Source organism: Perna viridis, chromosome 13 (genome assembly GCF_037379345.1).
Source record: "Perna viridis isolate PV_CMFRI_1.1 ecotype Kerala chromosome 13, ASM3737934v1, whole genome shotgun sequence".
NCBI lineage: Eukaryota > Metazoa > Mollusca > Bivalvia > Mytilida > Mytilidae > Perna > Perna viridis.
In genome coordinates this window covers 22,475,851-22,498,855 of record NC_142457.1, presented here as the reverse complement: position 1 = coordinate 22,498,855, position 23,005 = coordinate 22,475,851, and the positions used below count along the sequence as shown (strand labels likewise).

Sequence of the window (23,005 nt, the reverse complement as noted above, 5' to 3'; positions counted from 1 at the left end):
ACTGAACTCATAAATCCTCCCGCAGTGGACGCCTATCCTTCCAGCGCAGCTACTCCATCGTCCCAGTTTTAAATGGAGTAACCGATTTACTCCTTTAATTTTGTTGCTCTGTACGTATTATTTGGTTAATTTATGCACTTTAATGTGTGCGTCTGTTTTGCACCCTTGGTCTCTGTCCCTCGATTAGATACTTTATAGATTATCTTCAAATGATGTGGAATTTTCGGACGACAAATCGTGATAAAACTATTAAAAGTTAACCGACAACGAACTTATTATTTTTTTCTGTATTCGTATCAATATATGATATCAAACTTCGGGTATGGATTTGTTTTGCATACGTCATCGTATGCATTTGGGGTGGCTTTTAAATATTTGGTATGATTTTTTTTCACTTGATACATTTCCCGTTTCTACTCGCTTTATACAGTTATATTTAGTCTGTCTGCATTGCATGGTCCATTTACAATATTGGGACATGATATATATCTACATTGATAAATTCTGTCCAAAAACCATACACAAAAATGTTTTAAGTATGTCAAAATTATATCATTGTTGAAAGTATTAGTAGGTGAAGATGTTTGAAATATATGCCCAGCCATTAAAATAATCTCCCATAGTTTTATATCACTACCGAAGCACTGACTGAAAACAGATGTATTAAAATATTAAATATTTTCACTTTTTTCAATAATTTGTTTCCGATAAAATCAAATTACATATTGGTTATTAAAATCAATAATTCAATACCCAAACGTGTTTCTGTTGATATTGAAAATATGAATTTGCATAAACGTGATTAATTAAAAACATGATATTCAAAGCTTGTTAACTATGCTGTTAATAACTTTTGCATTCGATAATAACCGGCGTTACTTATTAAAATAAAAATATAGAAAAAATGAATCCAGAAATAACTCCTTCTTTTTCAAAAAAAGCCAAAATATAAACAGCATGTTATCATAAAAGATATGTTCATCTGTGGTATATAATAAAGCATTATTTATGATATGTGATCAATTTCTAAAGGACAATAAATGCATGTTAGATTGATTTTTTTAAATATGTCAAAATAAGGTAAAAGGTAAGTTAGACAATCGATATATTCTTTCAGGACGTTTTCGAGATTTATTGACATAGAAAATAAAAGTAAGTATGTTAGTGGGGCTGTTTAAACGCCAATATCGTACAAACATTTCACAAACTTGAATTTAAAGCCAAAACGTGACATTCTTTCCTTAACCCTTTTCTAAAAAAATGTTTACTATCGTTTGATTAAATATTATTCCCATATGAATAGAAACCTCATCGTTACTAGATTTAATATTTGTTTATTTCTTTTCCAGAATTGCTGATGGAAATATCTAATCTAACGCTAATGGACTTGAATGCATCCAACGTTTCAAATATATCTAACATCCAGTCAGTTATTTTTGACCACACAGTAAGTGAATTGCTTTATACATCCCTGTTCAAGTCATTTATTTTGTCTATTGGCTGTAAGCTCCTTTTTAAGAGCATTCTTAAGCTCCGTTAAGGACTGGTTGTTAAGTCCAATATTTGTTTTGCGCCATTTCGGCTTACTGGTTGCTGACTCGACGGTGTTTTTTAGCATTATTGCATCAAATGAGGAAGGGCATGGTATATATACCGGCCAATTCATATCTTGGACTTTAAAATTTAGTATACTGTTGGCCCGACTATTATGAAACAAAAAAAAACAAAAACAATAAACAAAAACAAAAAACAAAACAAAAAACCGACTGTATGTTTGAAAAAAAAATAAAGTTTTTGACTTGGTTTAAACGCTCCTGTAAGTCATTGCTCCTTGAACTGCCAGATCTTACATCCAACTCAAAGTATTAGCTAACACACAACTTTTTTTCCATACTTATTTACCATTGACGTTTTTAAATACATGCAACATACAAATATCTATGCCTTAGGATGTAATATTACAACAAATATATAATTAGTCACGTCATTATCAGTCGCTAACACACATATTTAGGCCTTTTTAAAATTGAAATTGTTTTTCATGCTGAGCTTCCCAGGCATATAATCCAGGCAAAACATTTAACACCCTTTCTCGTAATAATTACGTGCTTTGCAATGACAAAATAAATTTCAGTTGCATATAAACCAGAATTTTAACAATATATGGCAATAACAAACATGACCCAAACAGAACTCAAATGAATTAGATGTTTGAGTAAAATGTTCATTAAGCCATTAATAGTAATTAGTGTCTAGAGGTGCAGTGTTTTTCGTTAAATTCCTAAAGAGAAAAAAATAATGTTTATGCAATCTACAGTGAAATAACTAATACAAATTTTATTAGAAATGTAATAAACATGTCGTGATGAACTCTATCATTACGTGAAAAGATAACAATAAAGACAATAGTATCTTTCAAAGAATAAAATGACATAAATAGCCATAGAAAGATTTCAGACAAAAAAGAATTTGCCCTATTTTAGTATAGTGTAAATCAATCTTTATATAGTTTTGCTTAATATGACAAACAAGTCCCTTTCGCGACTTACACTTTCTTATAAGATATGTTTCGTTTTTCATTTTGTGTTTGCGTTTTTGAAATTTAGGGGGAAACACATGTAATATTTTCTCAAAAGTGCAGATCTGAAATACAGAAATAAATATTGTTATGTAAATATAGAGCATATTAGATTGAAAAAGCGTTGTTTGTTGGTGGGTTTTTCATTTTTTTTCTTAAAATGTCACGTCTGGGGTAGACAAACGATGAAAGGATAATTATGACAATATGAATAAATCGGTTCTTATGGTGCTGATGAATAATCGTTACGATCCACGAGTTTGTTATGACGACCATCATTCTTATGTATCAGTTATGTAACTTTGGGACTAACAATATATTATATGTCCAATTATTAAAGAAACATATTGAAAACGATTTTTATCGCAATTTCCTCTTCCTCTTTGATAAGGGGCATAACTCTGACAAATAATTGGTACGTTTGCGTAAACCATTTAACATATATACTATGTAGGCATAGAGGTAACTTAGATTGATTTTATTCTAGTTGAGCCAAATGCTTGACAGGCTTTGTTAAATTCGAAAACAATGCAAAAATATCAACAATCTTAAGAATTATTTCCCTCACCCTAAGTCTACCTATTTAAATCGCTAGTGAAAACAATTCGGTTTACAGTATCTCCTCAAGACAAGCGAAGATATTTTAGCTTGCAATTTAAAATAACATCAATGGCTTTGGTGGTAAAGGAAAACTATTGATCAAACTTTAAGACAAGTGTGATGACTTTCCTTTCAAATTGTCATCTTTCCTTTCATATGTGGCAACATCCCTTCTGCACCTGCGTATGGAGTTTTATCACAACATTATGCTAAAGCTTGCCGTAACTACACAGCATTTTTGTATCGCGCTAGACTTTTTACAGTTTTTGTTATGGAACAGGATTATGTTGCTACGAGATTGTAGTCATCACTAAAGAAGTTTTGTGGTAATCATCTTGAACTCGTGGGTCCATGAAAACGGATTTATTCAACGTGTCATAGTTTTCTTTTTCTCTTTCGTATACCCTGGACTTGCGTTTTTATAAGCAACTCGACGGGTGTTTCTAGAAAAGCAGAGGACGCTTCCCCTACCAGTGTAACTGGTCCGTGCACCCAGTTTTTATTGGAGTTCCGCATTTACTTTCGTTACTTTGTATGTATAATTTTGATTACTTTATGTTCTTTGTTGTGTTTGTCTGTTTTCCATGACTGGTCTTTGTTACTGGATTACCTTCTTTTGATTTCCTTTAGGAATGTGGTTCCTTTGATTACTCTTACATCATTTAATTTAAATATTTACTATGTTTCAGCCTTACAATTGGATTGCTCTATCTGTGTTTATTGGTATTGTATGCTTTAATGCCCTCGTAATTATTTTGCTGTTTAGAAGAAGGAAAAGTTCCAGAATGGCTTTCTTTGTTTTGAATTTAGCATTTTCGGGTAAGTACGTAAAACTCTTTTGATTTTTTTAAATATTGTGACTCATTCCATTTCTTAAACTGTATTGGGCTGATCAATAAATTCCATATAGAAAGATGTTTATCATCTACCGTCTAGTATTTTTTGATTAGAAATGTAGTTTTTTTTTCTCCATTTCAATTAATCCTCTAAAGGTTTTAATGCAATAACGTTATCAATTCCTTTGAACTCATTATGATATATCAATTTTTCCCTACCATATAGTGTATATAAATCTAAAAGAATAAATCTTAGTCTGCTCTCAACAGTCTTACCTTGTCAAAATAGACATATATAGTGAATGGTATTGTACGAGATTAATAAAGTCTTTTTATGGTGAATTTAATGTGTTTCATCACTCTTCTAAAGAAAGTGAAGGTGTAAAATATTGTGTTACTAGTATTGTATAAACTTTCCATTCAACGATACCAATGTGAAGATGAATTGGGATATTAGGGGAGGGGTACAGGGATAAGCATGTGTGGGTATTTGCATGGGTGAGGTGATTTGTAATGTGGGGGAATTGGGGATTTTCATTTCCATCGCGTTGCTGATTTACTTTTGTTACTTTGTATGTATTACTTTGGTTATTTCATGTTCTCTGTTGTTTGTGTCTGTTTGCCATGTATGCTCTTTGTCCCAAAACTACATTCTTTCGATTTCAGCTAGAATCTTGATTGCCTTGATTATTCTTTACTTAAAATGAAAATAACATTAAATAAAAGTTTCTATTTGTAAAATTAGTAGGATATTAGAACACTCCATTCTAATTTCTGTTTAGATTACCTTGTCAAAATCCTCGGGATTTCCTTTTTGATTATTGCTTTCAATGTCATGACAGATGAAATTTGATTGGTAATGGACATAACTCATGAAATCAGTGATATCTTTTTATTATATTCAATTTCCCCAAAGCCTGTCAAGCTTCCGTTTGAATCAGAATAAAATGAATCAAAGTTAATTAGATGCTTACATAAGATTGATATAAAATGCTGAATACAAACGTTCCTATGATTTTTAAGAGTGGGTCCCTTACCCTGGGTCTATCTCCGCTTCCTGGTTAACTTCGTGTCACTGTTCCAGCTCTTCTATACATGTTACGATAAGATTAAACAGGACATACATGAACAACAGACATCGTGGTTTCACGAGAATGGATCCTAAACTACCATTCAAATGTATAGCGATTTGTCATTTACAAAGCGTTGAGTTCAGTATTTATTCAAAACATCTATCTGTGTGAAAGTGCATGTTATGATAACAAATGACAGAAATATATTTAACTATGTATAGAGGTGTTTAGAAAGCACACATAGATGATTTTGCATTGTAATATAAATAATGTTTCTAGATCCCGAAAGTTTACAAAACAATAAAGATCGATCTTTGGGGTTCAATAAGATCTACATCGGAAAATCAAATTAGGAAAATGCATCTGCAACGAGTCTAACATACCCTGTAGTACTGAGTATGGAAGATATGTAGCGCTTTCTGACACAGCGAATATACCTTCTTTACAGAAGAGTTTAATTGATATTTAAAAGTTTGCACACAGTATTTGCAATTAGAGTTAAGAATTTAATTAAAACTTTTTTGTTGCTGGTCGTAATTACACTAACATAAAAAATAAGCATCCAAAATCGTGTTTCGTTATTTATTTATATGTAGTATGGATTGTTTCCATCTCAGTTCAACTGTATATGAATTTTATTTGAATAATGTATTGTATAAGGAACAGTTATTAAGATATCATTACATAAACGAACGTAGATATACATTAAAATGATAAATAATTAGCGGAATATGAAACTAGTGTTCCTTCATTAATATATGGAAAATGGATATGGTGAATGTGTCAAGGAGATAACAATACCATCGGGATGAACAATGTCAGCTAAAGGCCACCAATGACTATTCAATGAACACCACTGGCCAGGCTGCAGCTGGTCCACATTATTATACATGTATACTATTGTAACATAAAATAAAATGAAAGTAAAGTCAAAACAAGACATAATATTTGTTCTTTAGCATTAGCTGTATCTATTTTTGATATCTACGCTTTCTGAGAATCAACCGGTGGTTCCATGTATTGGATATTACATGTGTTCCGTTGATGGTACAATATTTATGCAGCTCTTGATATGTACACCATATCTCATTCCTGTTATTATCTAATTCACCCCCTTGATTTACAAGGAATGTTGTTTTATAAAAAAATATTTTTCTTCTTATACGTTTCAGATATGGGTGTAGCCATCTTTTATTTACTTCCACAACTACTGTATAACTACTTTGTAATCTTGGAATGGGGAGAGTTTTCCTGCAAAACTTATGGTTATTTACATATGACGTCATTCCATATCTCAACCAACTCAATTGTAGTATTGACGATTGATCGATTATTTGTCATAGTTTTTCCATTATCAATGATGTCGAAGACCAGAAAATATCGATACGGGTTGGCAATGCTATCGTGGCTTTCAGGGGCAATTATGAGTGTCCCGTATTCACCCCATTACGATGTAGTCGGAATATCCTGTAAAAATAATACCCCTTATATCAAGGTATGTCAGTCTTTCTTGTGTTATATTTGTGTTTGGAATGCATACACAATAAACATTCATATAGGAGTACTAAATTTCCGCGGTCGTTGAGAATAAAAATTCTATGTAAAATAGTTTGCTTTAAATTTTAAGAAATTTCATTGGCAATCTCCTCAACCTTGCGGAAATAATGAAAATAGAATCTCTAAAAAAGTTCCCTTTTACGGTTTGATACAAAGAGTAATCAAGGGAACCAAGGTTATAGCCATAATCAAAAGAATGTAATCCAGGGACAAAGACCAGACATGGAAAACAGACATTCACAACAAAGAACATAGAGTAACTAAAATCGTACATACAAAGTAACAAAAGCAAATGAGCAACTTGGACTCCACTAAAAACTGGGAGCATGGACCAGATGCACCGCTAGGGTAAGCGTCCTCTGTTTTTCTAGAAACACCCTTCGAGTTGCTCATAAAAAGTCAAGTCCGAGGTAGACGAAAGAGGAAGGAAATTTGATTATACGTAAGACAAATGACGTGACAAAAAAAAATTACAAAAAATACCAATCTAATAGACATCAACTCCAGGCAATTATTACAAGGAAAAGCCAAAAGACTATATTTCATAAAGGCAAAAAAACGTTGTATTCAAACCACATTTTTTAAATGTTCGTACTCGGGAGACTTAAATGGGATGAACCTTATTTTACTTGGAGTAAAAGAAATATATTAAATTGCTTTTAAAAACGATTGAATTTATAAGAACATGCTTCAATACCACACAATAATGTTAACGCAGATGAAGGACTAGTCCAATGAGATCAGATCTAATAAAGCCAACTCTACGGATGTCAGTCTTATAGTTATATTTGCTTGAACTGACAGAAGATCTCGCTCAAACTGTGCGGTATATAATGTTCTTAATCTTTGAAAGAACTTTTCTGCTAACAGTTTCAGGACAGTTAAAAGGGCCGTAAAACAATTTTCTCAACTTATCGTTTATTTAATAACAATAATTACATGATGCAGTTCAAGACTATAAAGGTTTACACTGGTGAAAAAAAATCTTACTTTATTTCGACTTTATTTAACAAAAATTCTTCTTTTTTATTTTTGGTAGCGTTATTCGAGCAAAGTCACGTAATAAATTAAACTTAAGGTTGAGCTAAACGAAGATAATTTCAATCATTTCAATCGCTGAAGACAAGCTTCAAGTCATTTTGCTCTCTCGATCAGATAAGGATAAGCAAATATCTTAGGCAAGTTTTGTTTTAACCTGTGGTAATTGGAGTTTATTTTGTATTTACTTCACTCAATTACTTTTCCCCTCATTCCACTAAAATTTATTCCATTGATTCAATATTTTAGTTGCTTCTTTTTATTATACCTTTCGTTTCAGGTAGAACTATGGCTCTCGTCAACATTCCTGATATTCATCCCAGTTGTTATCATAGTAATTTGTTACAGTATAATGATACATCGAGTACGCAATAGAAACAGAAGATCTTTAATTTTGAGAAAAGGCGGTCAGTTTAAGGTCTAAAGAACTATTTTACCGCTGTGTCACTTTTACTATTTTTATAGTCTGATTATTTGCGTAACAATTGGCACCACCGCTAAAAATTAAAATTACATTTCTTTTCTTTATTTGACCGACTTTTCATCCATGATGAATAAAATTGTTTGGGATAAAAGCATTGGGTCTGTAATTTGGAATGGGGATTTCAAAAGGGAGAATTTTTTTCGTAAAATAGCAAAGGAAGCATTTTAACATTCATTCTCATATTGCTTTTTCGCAATTTTACATTGAGCAATGAGAATGTTCTACCTTGCTGTTTCAAAAGTATAAACGTCCATAAGTTGATTTGAAATGTTTATGAAAGTGTAAAATAGCTATGCAGAATTGAAACAGAAGTTTTATTGATACAATTTATTTTCTTTTGTCACAATAAATGTAAAAACGATATTGCCAAAACGTAACAGTTGATTTATAGATACTATATTGTTTCCAATTGGCTTTGCAGTCAGTAGCAACCGAAAACCTTTATTTTGTTTCTTATTTTAGGTTCGATAAATATCATAGCTACGAGATATCAAAATAGAGTTTCGAAGACTAAAATAAGAACGATTCAACTATTGTTCATCGTTGTCATAGGTAAGAAAGTTTGTCATAGGAAAGGCAGTTTTTCGTCGTTGACACAAAAGTTTCGTCATGGTTTTAACATAGGTAGGAAAGTTTTTTTTGTCATAAGTAAGAACATTTAAGGGTTAGGTTGAATTAATTTTGAAAAAAAAATCATTTGTTTTATTAGATTAATTTTTATTTTCATAACGTTATGATAGATCAATTAATTATTCGATATCATTTTTGGTATGAGCCACAAAATCTCAGAACATACTAAGAACGAAGTATATTACAACTTCCCCTTTAGTTGTACCTGGTCCATGGTCCTGACCTGATTTAGTTTTGTTATTTTGTACGAGTTGCATTGCTTTTGGTTGTTCCTTGTCTTTCGTTGTGTGTACATATTCCCCTGTCTTTAAGCCTTGACATGTATGCTTCTACATTACAGAAAGAATTTTTTGATCCCTTGGTTGGTTACTCTTCCATGGTAACCAAGATACATTTTGACATTAATGTCATAACAAATAACAATCTATGGCTAAGGGTTTTAGCAATGTTTGTGGGCAGGATTCACACTGATTTGGGGACTGTTTTTTTCATGAAACATTCGAATAATTTAATCCTCGTGTTCACAAATATGTTTCAAAATATTTGAATTTTATTTCATTCTTACCAATGTCAATTAATTGGGCATGCTTTATTCTTTATTTCTTTATAAACATTGTTTAATTGAAAGAAAACGAGGATATCCGAAAGTCAGAAATAAACAATCTCAGATTCTACCGGATTAGTCAATGGAACAAATATCAGAGGAATTTAATCCTAGTGATAAAGCCAAACATGGAAAACAGACACACACAATAAAGAGCATAAGATAGCAAAAAACAAAAAAAAAATACATACAATATAATAAAAATAAAATAAGGAACTCGGACTCTACTAAGATTACTTCTTTTAAACGCTAAAAAATATATTACCCGATCTTCCTACCGGTTGGTCATTTAGGCACAAACATCAATGTTTTTTTTTTTATTATATTAGAATATAAAAATAATATATCGGAACTATATTTATTTAAAACTATGCTAATTGTTAAAATGAGTATAACATTACATGTATAACCCGCCCCCTCTCTCCTAAAAAAATCAACCAACTACAACCTCCGCCAGGAATTATATCTGCAGTAAAACCGAAATATTCGGAATGTTTGCTATTGTAATTAATCTAAAATCTTTCTTTTTATAGCGTACATTCTGAGTTGGTCACCTATTTTCTGTGGATCTCTTCTTCATCTTTACAACATCATCACCAGTCATGGATGGATCAGTTTATGGCACGCTTTGGCTCCTCTAAACAGCCTGGCTAATCCGTTGATATTTCTTATCTTCAACTGGAAAAAGTTTCTAAATAATAATAGTAGAAGACGAAAAAGTAATGTACTGCTGTTACGCGATAAAAAAAATATGTTCAGATCATGTTCTTCAAGTTATGACAGAACTAGTGCGATTTCTTCAACCTACACTTATTGATACCAGTTTTGCTTAAAAGCAAATTGTGTTGATTCGGTTTCAATTGTCAAATATTGGTTCTTTTTGAATAACAAAATAATGACCGAGTGGTTATGTTTGTCAATAATGAAAATCAGATAATGAACTCACGACACATACTCCAATCAGTCCGAACTCCTTTGGACTGTCTAATTTGTTCGTTGTAGGTTGAAGCTGTATTTTACAAAGATTTAAAATAACTCTAAATTTATACGAAGTGATTTTATTAAAAAAATTCCGGTTACACAGGTGTTTGGATTATTCAGGGTTCGCTTATGATAGTTTACACTGTGCTATATTGTCTGCACTAGACTTTAAATATGTAATCGAGGTGTTGCTACAGGTGACACATATAAAGATATACCTGGATACATATATATAATTCTTGGTGGTACATATTCCTCAAACTTCGTAAGAAATAATTCTAAATCATCTTCCAAATATATGGAGGAAGATATTACAAAATGCTAAAATTTTTAATCTACAACATATTTGTCCAGTGTGGTGGACGTGTTTTTCAACACACGGTCGGCATTCCATTGGAAACTAAATGGGCTCCTTTACTTGCTGACCTTTCCCTTCACTCTTATGAGACTGACTTTATACTGATCTGATCCGAAAGAAAGAATATCGTTTGGCTAGATCCTTTAATCTCAGTTTCCGCTTTATAGATGACGTATTATCTTTAAACAATCTTAATTTCAGAGATTTGGTACATAGCATCTACCCCAGAACTTAAAAGGATACTACAGACACCGTGAAGTCAGCCTCATATATTGACCTACACTTAAAAATCGATGGTAAAGGAAAATTATTGACCAGACTTTTCATTCAGAATTGTCAACTTTCCTTTCTTCTGTGGCAAAATCCCTTCAGTACCTGCGTATGAAGTATTCATATCACAACTCAAAAGTTATGCCAAAGCTTGCCGAAATGACGCAAACTTTTTCATCGCGCTATAACTTTAACAACTAGCCTTCAGGAACAGGGTTATGTTGCTACAAGATTAAGTCATCACTACAGCTGTTTTATGATCATCATCATGAACTCATGGATCGTTATGGTGTATCCATTTGCACCATGAAAACTGATTTATTCAACGGTGTCATAGTTTTCCTTTCTTCGGTTGTCTACCCCGAATTTGACTTTTTATGAGCAACTCGACAGGAATCGAGAAAAGCAGCGTGCTCTTATCCTAACGGTGCACCGAGTCCGAGTTGCTCATTTGCTTTTGTTACTTTGTATGTATGACTTTAGTTACCTTATGTTCTTTGTTGTGTATTTCTGTTTTCCATGTCTGGTTCTTGTCCCTGGATTACATTCTTTTGATTACCGCTATAATCTTGGTTCCATTGATTATTCTTTCGAGATAACGATCAAGTGTTTGCTTTGACAATTTCACAAACCTTTATTTGTGTGTAAATTCTTAGATCTTTCTGATACATGGGAGGCTTCCATGGCTTCAAATCAGTTCTACTCTTTATTAAAAATGTTTTAAATTTATGCAAAATTTGGAAACATATTGTGCAAATGATCAGTTGGGACATCCCTCATTACCATATTACATGGAAATCATGATGTACTGCAGACGGCATTGTTGCTGATAAGCGTGAGTTATTACAGGTTTGGTAGTCCAAACTCAAATTATAAAATTGTCCTTATTTTCGTTAGCTTTTCACGCAGTATATCGGTTTTCGGTCTCATGCTTATTCGAATAAGGTTCCCTCATTCAGACTGATATTTTTTTTTATATTTTTATTTTATTTATTTTTTTTGCCTTTACACCGGTCTGATGTTGGGCAAGAAATTCACAGAATTAAGCTTTGTACTAACCTGGAAGGTAGTGTTTATAATATTGTTTTGGTATTATTTATTAGTTTACTCCAGATTTCCTTTTTCAATACTATGATAAATTTTTTGCCTTTACACCGGTCTACTAACAACTAATAATTTTGCTAAACTCAAAAGTATAATGTTCATAGTATTCAAAGCGATTATCCTGCCAGTGCTCTTAGACCTTCAACCAGATGAAGTATGTCGTAGATTGATATTTTCGCTGTATTATTTTCTTAGTGTAAATGTTGTATCTTTTTTTCACAATCTTTGTATTTTTGGTTTGTTTACTTAGCCGAGCAGCGGATATTAAGGGATCCAACAAAGTTAATTTATGGGTTGTTATTTCCGAATTCGAAAAGTGTTTATTTTACTGATTTACCGATTATGTCAAATGTTTCCTCATAATGGTACTGTTTCTGCTTAAGATACATCTTTTTTTACCGAACTCTAATATAATAAATGGCCCGGTGAACCATCAAAAGTATTTTGGTCATGACCTTAGAACTATTTTGTTCAAAAAGGGACCACTTTCCAAACTTTAAAGACATTATAGTCTTAAAGTACAGAGTCAAATGTGCCACTTATGATAATCATATGGTGCTCGATTCATATATATGATTCTCATATGTTAATTTTGTCTTCAAAACATATGACAATCACATGTTTGTGAAGAACTTAATTATGATATGATAATTATGCGATAATCATATATAAACCAAAACATATGATTATTATATGGTGCTCGATTGATATCATAATCATATGATGCAAGCCATATGTTTCTCATGTGTGTCACATTAGCCTGTGTACATGGCTCTTTTAACCCTACATAACTTCCGGGCTACTACAACTTTTAAATGTTACCTTTTAACAACACACTTATTTGTACTTTGATGTCTGTTCAAAGACAAAAAATATTACAATGTTACAATTGTTTTGCAAAAGAACTGTTTCACCTTGTTTAAAGAAGTTGTAATTTTATTCAACAAATCTGGCACCAATCAATTTTAATGTGGATAAATGGTTTTTGTTGTATGTAATGGAAAATTTAGAGAAGAAACAATTGCAAAATATAGGAACTGAAAAATACCAAAAATCTCAGTCATCAAGAAAAAAGTTTTCTAATTCTATAGAAAAACTCTCAACAAATCTGGCACCAATCAATTTTAATGTGGATAAATGGTTTTTGTTGTATGTAATGGAAAATTTAGAGAAGAAACAATTGCAAAATATAGGAACTGAAAAATACCAAAAATCTCAGTCATCAAGAAAAAAGTTTTCTAATTCTACAGAAAAACTCAGTCGAGTCGGGGATCAGAGCAATTTCACTCGTAAATGTCCGATTTTTTTATTTTTTCTTATCCAGATTTTGTAAGAAAGTTTTCGTCATAGTTAAAATATTAATATTGTAAGCTAACAAACTACACCATAGTTCTTTTACATTTAAAAGACGCAAATACACGTTTTGTTGTCACGTCACAAAGATGAGTATAATATCTCAACTGAAGTAATAAAAGTGTAGAAAGAACTCTTCTACAAATAAATACATGTATATCCTTTATCCCCCCCCCAAATGTACAAGACTCACCCAAAAATAGTAAACAATACTCATGAATTTGTTTTAAGCTATAGACATATTTATGTGTTACTATGTTGCCTAACCTTCTTGTTCCATTGTATTTATTTCCTCTTTATTGTGATTACAAAATCCAGAATTAAATTTAAGGCAATGGGTAAAAAGTTGACTAAAAATATAAAAAAGACTATCTTTGTAATATTAAACATTCTAAGTGTATTTACAAAATCTACTCACGTCAATATCATAGTACTTCCTAAAAGATAAATAATATAAATGGTACACCGTTTTTCAATGTTGATTATATCTTTATAACTATAGTTATGCATGCATTCGTAAGAAGATTGAAGATAATTGCACGTTCTTATAAATAAAACATCTTATTTTATAATTCTATGAATACAAATTTATAGTATTCCATCCACTAATACAGGATTTCTTAATGAAAGAAATATAAAACAATATACTAATTTTGCATATTTTCATGTACGTTTTGTAACATATTTAAATAAAGAAATGAAAACAAAATTAAACAACAAAAAAAAAAAAAAAACAAAACAAAATGAACTTCCTTTTGGTAGTGTAACTGTTAGACAAGCAAGCGTCTTATACTACTGTTTCGTCCTATTGTTTTGATATAAGCGATGAATCTGTGTCAACTGCCTGTGTGTCATTAAGAAACATGTCGTTATCATGGTTATTATCTACAATTATTTCAAAGATTGAGACAAGTATAAATGTGTTTTATTCATTTGCTGTATACGTTTAGCAAAATTGTTGACTTTTAATGTAGGAAGTTACCCTTGCATTTAGAAAAGATAAAACATCAGCATTTCTTTCATGAAATGATCAAAACATTTACATGTATGATTTCAATAGGCAACTTCACATTTACATTTGAAGGCATTCCTTAACAAATGTTATCATAAGAACAGGCTATACAACAAAAGCCAGTGGTGAAATAAAATTTCAAGATCCCCGCGGAAACCAATGAACGTTCAGAATTTTTCTTAACTTACTTCAATTTTGAGTACATTTAAACCGAGGTCGTGGTAAAAACGGACAATATTATTCACGATTTAAAAAAAATAATTTTTTTTGCAAATTTTAATTGTATAATTTACCATTTCCTACAGAGGCTTCAACATAACCTGAAAAAAAAAGCATCAAAAGAATCCTGAATATTTAGGGTGTCACATTTATCTTCGACATACTAGATTTTGGTTATTTATACCAAAATAATGTGAGCATATTTTTTAAATTCATATGCATATATTTTATTTATTTATTTCGCAAAATGAAGTATACTGAGTGGTGAGCTCAATAAATATCTTTTGTCGTTTTTAAATGTTTAATACGCTGTCATGATGGTATGTCTAAAACTTACCATCTCATCATAATCATTCAATTCAATACAAATTAGTCGTTTTGATGATATTAAAGCGGTCATTTTCAGTATATGAAGAATTGTTTTTTTGTATCTTATATGACTAAAATAATTACAATGTCAATTATTAAGCGTTTAAACGGTCATATTTGATACCTGCATTGGATTACCGTGTATATATAGATCAAAACCAAGGATCTGTTTTGATATAAAAATAACGGATGATGTTCGCCATCTACCTGCACATTTTCTAAAATGTATTAGACAAAAAAATCAAGGAATAGGAAAGAAGTAAAATATATTTAAAAGCTCATAGAACAAAGTCTGTCGTCAAATTTTCCCGTAATGAATAATTCATTTTTTTGCGGTCTGTCCAATGACGATAAAACAAATGTTTTATTGTTACAATATTTTCTCATTGTTTTATTAAGACATTTTCCCGCAGACTGCAGCAGTCAGAATATTTTTTGTGTCTTCTCAGTGATGAAATATTCCAATCTTAAAATATCCAAGAATGCTAAACGTTGCATGTACGTCAAACAAAAAAGGGGTGCCATGTAATAGTACATTCACAGATTAAGCTTCTAAATAATATAGATTCTAATTGACCTTTTACCATGAAACACTATACTATTCTTTCTCGACCAGCTAGACTATACATACAAATATAGATTTCCCTTGCCGGGTCATTCCTCCTCTTTGAAGGATTAGTTTAGGGTTGTAACTTGGTACTCAATGTATGGTAGTACGGGACAGCTCATCTAGATGTTGTTATGTAGGATAGAGGATCAAATTAACGATGCATGTCACAAACAACAATATTATACAAACGTTTCAGAATGACACGACTCTATTTGCTACACTGCTCCATCGAATCAATTTGATACAGGGAATGTAACGTAGGCATAGAATGGTCTGAAAATTATATATATATATATATATTTAATTTATAATGATTTTAATAATTTTTACAATTATTGAAGTGTGACTGAGCTATTTCTGCCTACACTTACAATTACTGTTAATATTTTAGTGAGTGGAACCAACCATGTCTCTGTCTGAGTCATGAGACAGTTAAAGGTTCAATGAAAATGCATATTCTGTATTACGCTGTATTCTCCCTTATACACTTAGATCTGGTTGCACTTTGGAGCGTATGTATAGCTATAAGGACCACTACTAGATCACGCTCTTATTGTCCGGTTTTGTATTTTGTACTTTCGTCTAAAAATAAGCTCCATTTTTATAACGTTAATGATGCACCAGGATCATGTTTGTTTGTTTGTTTGTTGGGGTTTAATGTCCGAGCAGCAATATTTCAGCTTTATTCAGACAATGAACATGAAATGTATGATACAATGAACATGAAATGAAAAAAAAAGGATGGGTCACAAGGATAATAGGGTCGACAAATTTTGATTGCCACTGGAAAAAGGGGGTGGGTAAGGTCGGGCCATTTAGCCTCCTCTGGCGGAGCGCAAAGGTTCCTACTCCTATCGATTACCACAGCAGGGTTCTTTAACGTGCGAGGAACGTGGCATCTTTCCTAACACGGTGCACCACTATGGTTTGCGGTCAGGTTTTCCGTATCATAGCCTGAAAAACCCAGCATGTAACACGCCAGGGGTACCCCATTCTACCACCTGGGGCACACATCCCAGTTGCTCTGTGGGCAGAGCGCCTAGCCCCCGGCTAGGTTTCTGGGCACTATTTAGTCTCCTTATACGACAAGCTTAGCGCTGCTGCAGGCCTATTCTTTTAACACCCGGACTTGCACGGGGCCACCAGCATCATGACAATAAAACTAATAATAAACAAACAAAAAGTAAACTACATGTATATTTACAGACTAAAATAGTATAAAGTACAATGCATTATCATATGTTCATTGATGTATTTTCAAATGATAATTGTAGTCGTTAAAAGCAATGCTAGTTCTCCGACGTGTCAAACAAAACGGCGCAAGATTTTTGTTTATTTGTTTGTTTTATTATTTTATTTGTTTTATATTTTTTTCTTTAGTTTTTTTTTTTTGTTTTTTTTTGTTTTTGTTTTTGTTTTAAAAATATCTGAATATATTGAAATAAAATAATAAATAGCTTTAACAATGCAAGTATAAATTTCATCATGTATCGCCTCATACATTTCATTAATTAAAATGTACAATTGAAAATGAACACTTGTCTCGGCTCGTTATTTAGCATATTCATACAAAAAAAAATAATTGAAAAGATCCGAAAACTATACATAGTCTATCTTTTCCCAGTTTACAAGGAGTAAAACGATATAATTGATCACTTTTGTCGATTCCTATGCACTTTTATCGACAATTTTGATATCATTGTATAGTTAATCAAAATTGTGTATGTCTAGGTATCATTGATCAAAGTTAAGATTCCAATATATTTGAAACGGGAAACATGATTTGACTCGCAAAATTAAAACTCCGCCACCAAGGATTGAATCATGATCAGGTCAATCAAGTGGCTCTTTAAATCTCATTACCTAACAACGCAGGTAGGTCGTCCTGTTGAATATTGCTGATCAAACGTTTTAATAACAAGATATCGTTGGTCAAACTTTTTGATTTCAATGTATCCCTAAACTATTCCACTGCAGCCTTTGAAACGTTGTCTACAAAGTAAGAAAAAGATTATAAGAAATACACATCGATTAATTTCAAGGTAGGTTGATGGGTTTCCACAACCACGGTTCAAGCTTTCATACTTCTACATTTCAGTCTGGATTGAATAAGTTCTTGTCAAATGTGTGAACACGGTCTGCATTCAAAGTGTGCTCTGCTACTTAATGAGGTTGATTTAACAGATGATCTCAGCCAAAAGAAGAGACATCGTTTAGTAGATGACGTTTTGTATTAAACAATCCGATATTCGGCGGTTTAATACATCAAATCTACCCCCCAAACAAATTGAGGTAATGTATGCTAAAACTACTATGATGTCACCCATATATATTACCATACTCTTAGAGTTCGCTGGACTAAAACTACATGACAAACGCGATTATTTCGCGTTTATTTTCGTCAATTTTCCTTTCAATTGCAACAATATTCCTTCAGCAGATTTCATTCTTTTTTTATTAGAGACAGATTGTCTTTACATTTTGAACGACGTAGTTTTTATTGCCCAACACGTATCAAACTAAGGCAAAATCAAATTTCTTTTTAAACACATTTGATATCTGTCCATTCATGTGAATGGAGGTAAATGCAAAAATAAAATAAATGTGAATGTTTGTTTGTAATAGGTTTACGAATCCTGAACACCATTCAAGCCTAATTAATTATAAATAAGCAAACAATACATTTATGAAATTAACATTAAATGTTTCGGCACTTTTCAGTCAGCCCTGAGTATGCAGGTTTTATATCACATTGAATACATTAAGTTAGATCTGTCTGATACTATGCGAATGTTTTTTTTCACAGATTTGATTCGATGATTCAATTCATTACTAACTATTGAATGGGTTACGTTTTAATACTAATTTATATGCTTATTTTTTTTTGTGCTACAGTAAAAACTGTACTCATTTTATTTTGGCGTATTCGATCATTTTTTAAACCTCCTCCTTAAGGAGGTAGGCCTATGGTAAGGGACACAACTCTTAAAAAAATCATTAAAGTATGTTGTCGATGAAAATTCCAACTTGTTGAAAACATTTTCATAGGCATATCTTAACGATGATTTGGAATCGTTAAAGTTGTCTTACAAAGTACGAGGTATCTCAACCAGGAACTACGATTAGGCAATGATGTTAATAAATGGGAAATGTTCCATCTTAATCTGTTAATTGGAAAATGTTATGTCGGAAATTGGTATGAGGGAAGGGGAAGGTAGTGAAAGAGTTATCAAGGGAACCAAGTTTATAGCGCTAATCAAAAGAATGTAATGTAGGGACAAATACCATACATGGAAACAGACATACACAACAAAAAAACACAAAGTTGCTAAAAATCATACATACAAAGCAACAAAAGAATATGAATGACTCGGACGCCACTAAAAACTGGGAGCATGGACCAGATGCACTGGTATGTTAAGCGTCCTCTGCTTTTCTAGAAACACCCGCAGAGTTATTCATTAAAAGTCATATCGGGGTAGACAACGAGGAAAGGAAAACTATGACACAGTTTTCATTGCGCAGATGGATACACCATAAACATCCACGAGTTCATGATGACGACCATAAAATTTTAATAGTGATCACTTCAATCTTATAGCAATAAAACCCTTAGAAGACTAGCGCGATACAACAAGTAAGCGTAGTTTCTAGCATAACGTATGAGTTGTGATATGAACACGCCATACGCAGGTGCTGAATGTTACCACAGATGAAACGAAAGTTGACAATTTTATCAAGCTATTTCCCTGTATTATACATAAGCATAAAATGCAGTTATGATTAGTAAATTAGACCATGAGCCAGCTTACCCCCTCCCCTTACAGAAATTTTTGTAGGCAAATAAAGTCTGCATAATTTACTCCTTTGAAATACATTTCTGTCTTTTGGAGAAAAAAATAAGTGCAGCGCTAGCTCAGGATTGAATAAAATGGTGAAGGCCGTGACGTCAAAATGACGTAATGTATTAAAAACTGGGTTTTCAATAAAGAAAAAAGAACAGATCCAAAAAATTGTACGATATCATATATTAAACAGTTCAGGTTTCAACTTTTAGAATAAGTTTATGATTCGCAGTTTTAATTATAAAATATAGCCAAAAAGTAAACAAATATCCTCCTCCCTGCATTTTTTTTTCATTGAATACTCCAGGAATTTGGAGATCACCAGAGAACATTTTTACCGGACGGCATGTCCTTAAAAGTTATTTTTGCAAGAAGGCATAGTATGGTCGTGATCATGAACTCGTTGATCGTATCGGTGTATCCATCTTTACCATGACAACTAATTTTTTCAACTTGTCATAGTTTTCCTTTTCTCTATCGTCTACCCTGGACTTGACATTTTATGAGCAACTTGGTGGGTGTTTGTACTAGAACAGAGAATGCTTACCCAATATGTATGTTGCAAGCAAAATTGCATTTTCGTTTTATAGTTTATTAAATAGAATTGATTTTGTTTCTATTTTATTGTGTTGTGGTTGAATGCAATTCAATTTTTAAATATTTTGAGTTTGTATTGAATGATACCATGATAAACTGTTTTACTAACATATTTAGTTGTTTGTTTTGTTTTGTTTGTTTGTTTGTTTGTTAGTTTGGTTTTTTTTTTCTTTTTTTTTCTTGTTTTTTTTTCTCTGATTTTATTAACAATCGTAGGAAGATAACGTTTGGCAGATATATTCCTACGACTATGAAGTTTTTACTTTTATTTGAAATATACATGGATAATAACGATATTCTTATCTTTTATACTTTTTTAATTTCTTTTGTCAATTGATTTCTAAAAGTAAAAATCCTTTTAGCATTTTCATTTGTTTTCGTTTCTACTTAAGTTTATAATCAATTTCCCCAATAGTTGTACTGCTGTTTTATTAGTTTGTAAAACAGAATCTTAAACTGAATGGAAATACCCGTGTCCAGAGCGGAGAGTTTGAGCTTGTACGGGGTAGAGATAGTCATTTAAGAAGGTGACTTATTTTGAGGTGATTCCTTGTCATTTATAGAGATAAACGGATTTTGATGTTTCAACATATGGATACGAGCTACATTTTCCCAAATATGAGATTTTGGCGTAACTTCTCTCCTCTCATCTGTGTTTTCAGACTTCCCGAGTATTCAATATCCATTTTAGATGCTTTTGATTGGAATCTTGTTATTACGAAGCATACTATATCTGTTCTCTTCTCGTAATATTTCTCAATTATTTGCTTTTACATATGTTGTCCAATGAAGAAATTCTAGTTTGAGGAAATTTAAAAACATTTTCAAAATTACGAAGTTGCCAGTTGATAAGGAATTCCGTAAAAACCGAAATCAAGTAACTTATGGTAAATTTTAAAGTTGTTATTTGATAGCTATAACGAAATAAATTAATTTGAGATAAATACTGTAATCTGATTGGTTAAAATAATTTTGTTATATCTTAATGGATAAAAAAATATTGACACGTACCTATTCAATGAAATTCAGAGCTACTTTTCTCATGTTTAAAAAAAATATGCTTAAAAATTAATTTATAAGAATTGGCAATAATAAAAAAAAATGTCTATTGAAAAACAACATAAATTTTCCATGAGCATATTTTGTTTATTGCATTTCGCGCAATAAACTATATGCACATGGAAAATGTATGTTATGTTTCAATAGACCTTTATTTATTGCCTTTTCTTTAATAAGCTTAAGAACAGTTTGAAATGCATTGTTGGCATTGTGTTCTTTATTATCATATTTTAAGGGGATTGGGTTAATATTTTGAGTGTATACTATTTTGTATATCTTGTATAATGAAAAGGACTAGCTTGGCTTTCTTTTTGATGCCATTTGTACTTACAAAAACAACTTGTTTTTTAGAAGTTACATTTTGGACTACTGTTAGACCCTGGTTTCCATGACAACGCTGCACTATTTTGACAAATAAATGGATTTATGTTTCTTGTGGACAAATTTATCCACCTATATAAAACCTGTAAAAATTGTAGAATTTTTGTCATGCAGTTAATATTTCCCTGATTGTTCTTGTCCTCGGTTCTATATTAGATGCAAATTTATAATATTTTCATTTCTTCTTTTTATGTGTATAAAAATTCAGGTTTACCGTTCGTTTATTGCTAAATTTTCCTATGATGTTCAGCGCCTACACCAATAACTCTGTCAGGAAGGTGATCGAACAAAATTAAAAACAACGAACACTAACATATGAGAAATGCACTGACTTTTGCGTCGCTTCCTGTGAATTTAGGGTACATATCGCGCATTTCGTTTTTTGTTAGAACATTCTACCCGTTCTGTATGTACTATTTAGGTTACGCGTCTACAGTCATTTTCAACGGTTTTGGTTGAGTATTAAGTATTGTAATGTGCCGTTGTTAATTTTAGAAATGTTAATCTATGCAAAATATCAAATATTTTGATATATAATAATTCTACTATGGTTTACTGGTTAGGACTCGCGCAAAATAAAATAATTAAAAAAATAAAACTAACCAATATCAAGTTCATTTGTACCAGTGAAAACAAAAAAAAAATGATGCTTTGCTTTCATTGCTGAATTGTATGAAGTAGGTAGACCTAGGCTAAGGGACATAATCTTGAGAGACCTAGGCTAAGAAACATGACTATTGAAAGACGTAGGCTAAGAGACATAACTTGAAAGACCTAGGCCAAGTGACATAACTCTTGATAGACCTACCTTAAGACAAATAACTGATGAAAGAACTAGCCTAAGGGACATAATTATTGAAAGACCTAGGCTAGGGGACATGACTCTAGACTGAAAACTCTTGAAAGACTTAGGCCATGGGACATACATCTAAAGATTTATGCTAAGATTTCACAGTATAAGTATACTATCTCAAGACCACCGCTGCAAGTCGTACCGTTTGATAGTTCAAGTGCAACTTAATACATAATGTATACACACAACATGTAAAACTTTCTATGAGCAAATCGGGGGGTGTTTCTAGAAAACCTACCAGTGCACCTGGTCAATGCTCCCATTTATAGTGGAGTCCGAGTTGCTCATTTACTTTTGTCACTTTATATGTATTATTTTATTTATTTTATATTCTTTATTGCTTTTGTCAGTATTTGATGTATGGTCTTAGTCCTTGGATTGCATTCTTTAGGTTTCCGCTAGAACCTTGATTCCCTTTATTACTCTTTTTTATCCGAAGTCTAAATACCTCTCTACACCAAACTTTTATAATCCTTTAATATTAATTAGCATGTATTTATAACCCTGTCAACTCCACACCTTTCTAAACCAAACCATATTCAAAGTCCAAAAGGTGTCTTGTTTAGACAGATTTCACTGTACATTTTTGGAAGA

General features: G+C 31.9%; 1 protein-coding gene across 1 annotated transcript; it reads left to right on the top strand.

The window, feature by feature from the left end:
- Positions 1–1,116: 1,116 nt before the first annotated feature.
- Positions 1,117–10,479, top strand: LOC148600011 (arg8-vasotocin receptor-like). Its single transcript, XM_088559123.1, has 7 exons — positions 1,117–1,152; positions 1,350–1,447; positions 3,868–3,997; positions 6,260–6,582; positions 7,963–8,089; positions 8,629–8,718; positions 9,934–10,479. Exons 2-7 carry the CDS (start codon positions 1,358–1,360, stop codon positions 10,215–10,217), a joined length of 1,044 nt encoding a protein of 347 aa, XP_088415249.1. The 5' UTR covers positions 1,117–1,152; positions 1,350–1,357; the 3' UTR covers positions 10,218–10,479.
- The last annotated feature ends 12,526 nt before the right edge of the window (positions 10,480–23,005 follow it).

Bases quoted from the DNA above. Each gene is read 5' to 3' on its own strand.
- LOC148600011 (XM_088559123.1), top strand. From the start codon at position 1,358: ATGGAAATATCTAATCTAACGCTAATGGACTTGAATGCATCCAACGTT. The intron at 3,998-6,259 runs GTAAGTACGTAA...TATACGTTTCAG, and splicing joins TTTGAATTTAGCATTTTCGG to ATATGGGTGTAGCCATCTTT. The intron at 8,090-8,628 runs GTCAGTTTAAGG...TTCTTATTTTAG, and splicing joins TTTAATTTTGAGAAAAGGCG to GTTCGATAAATATCATAGCT.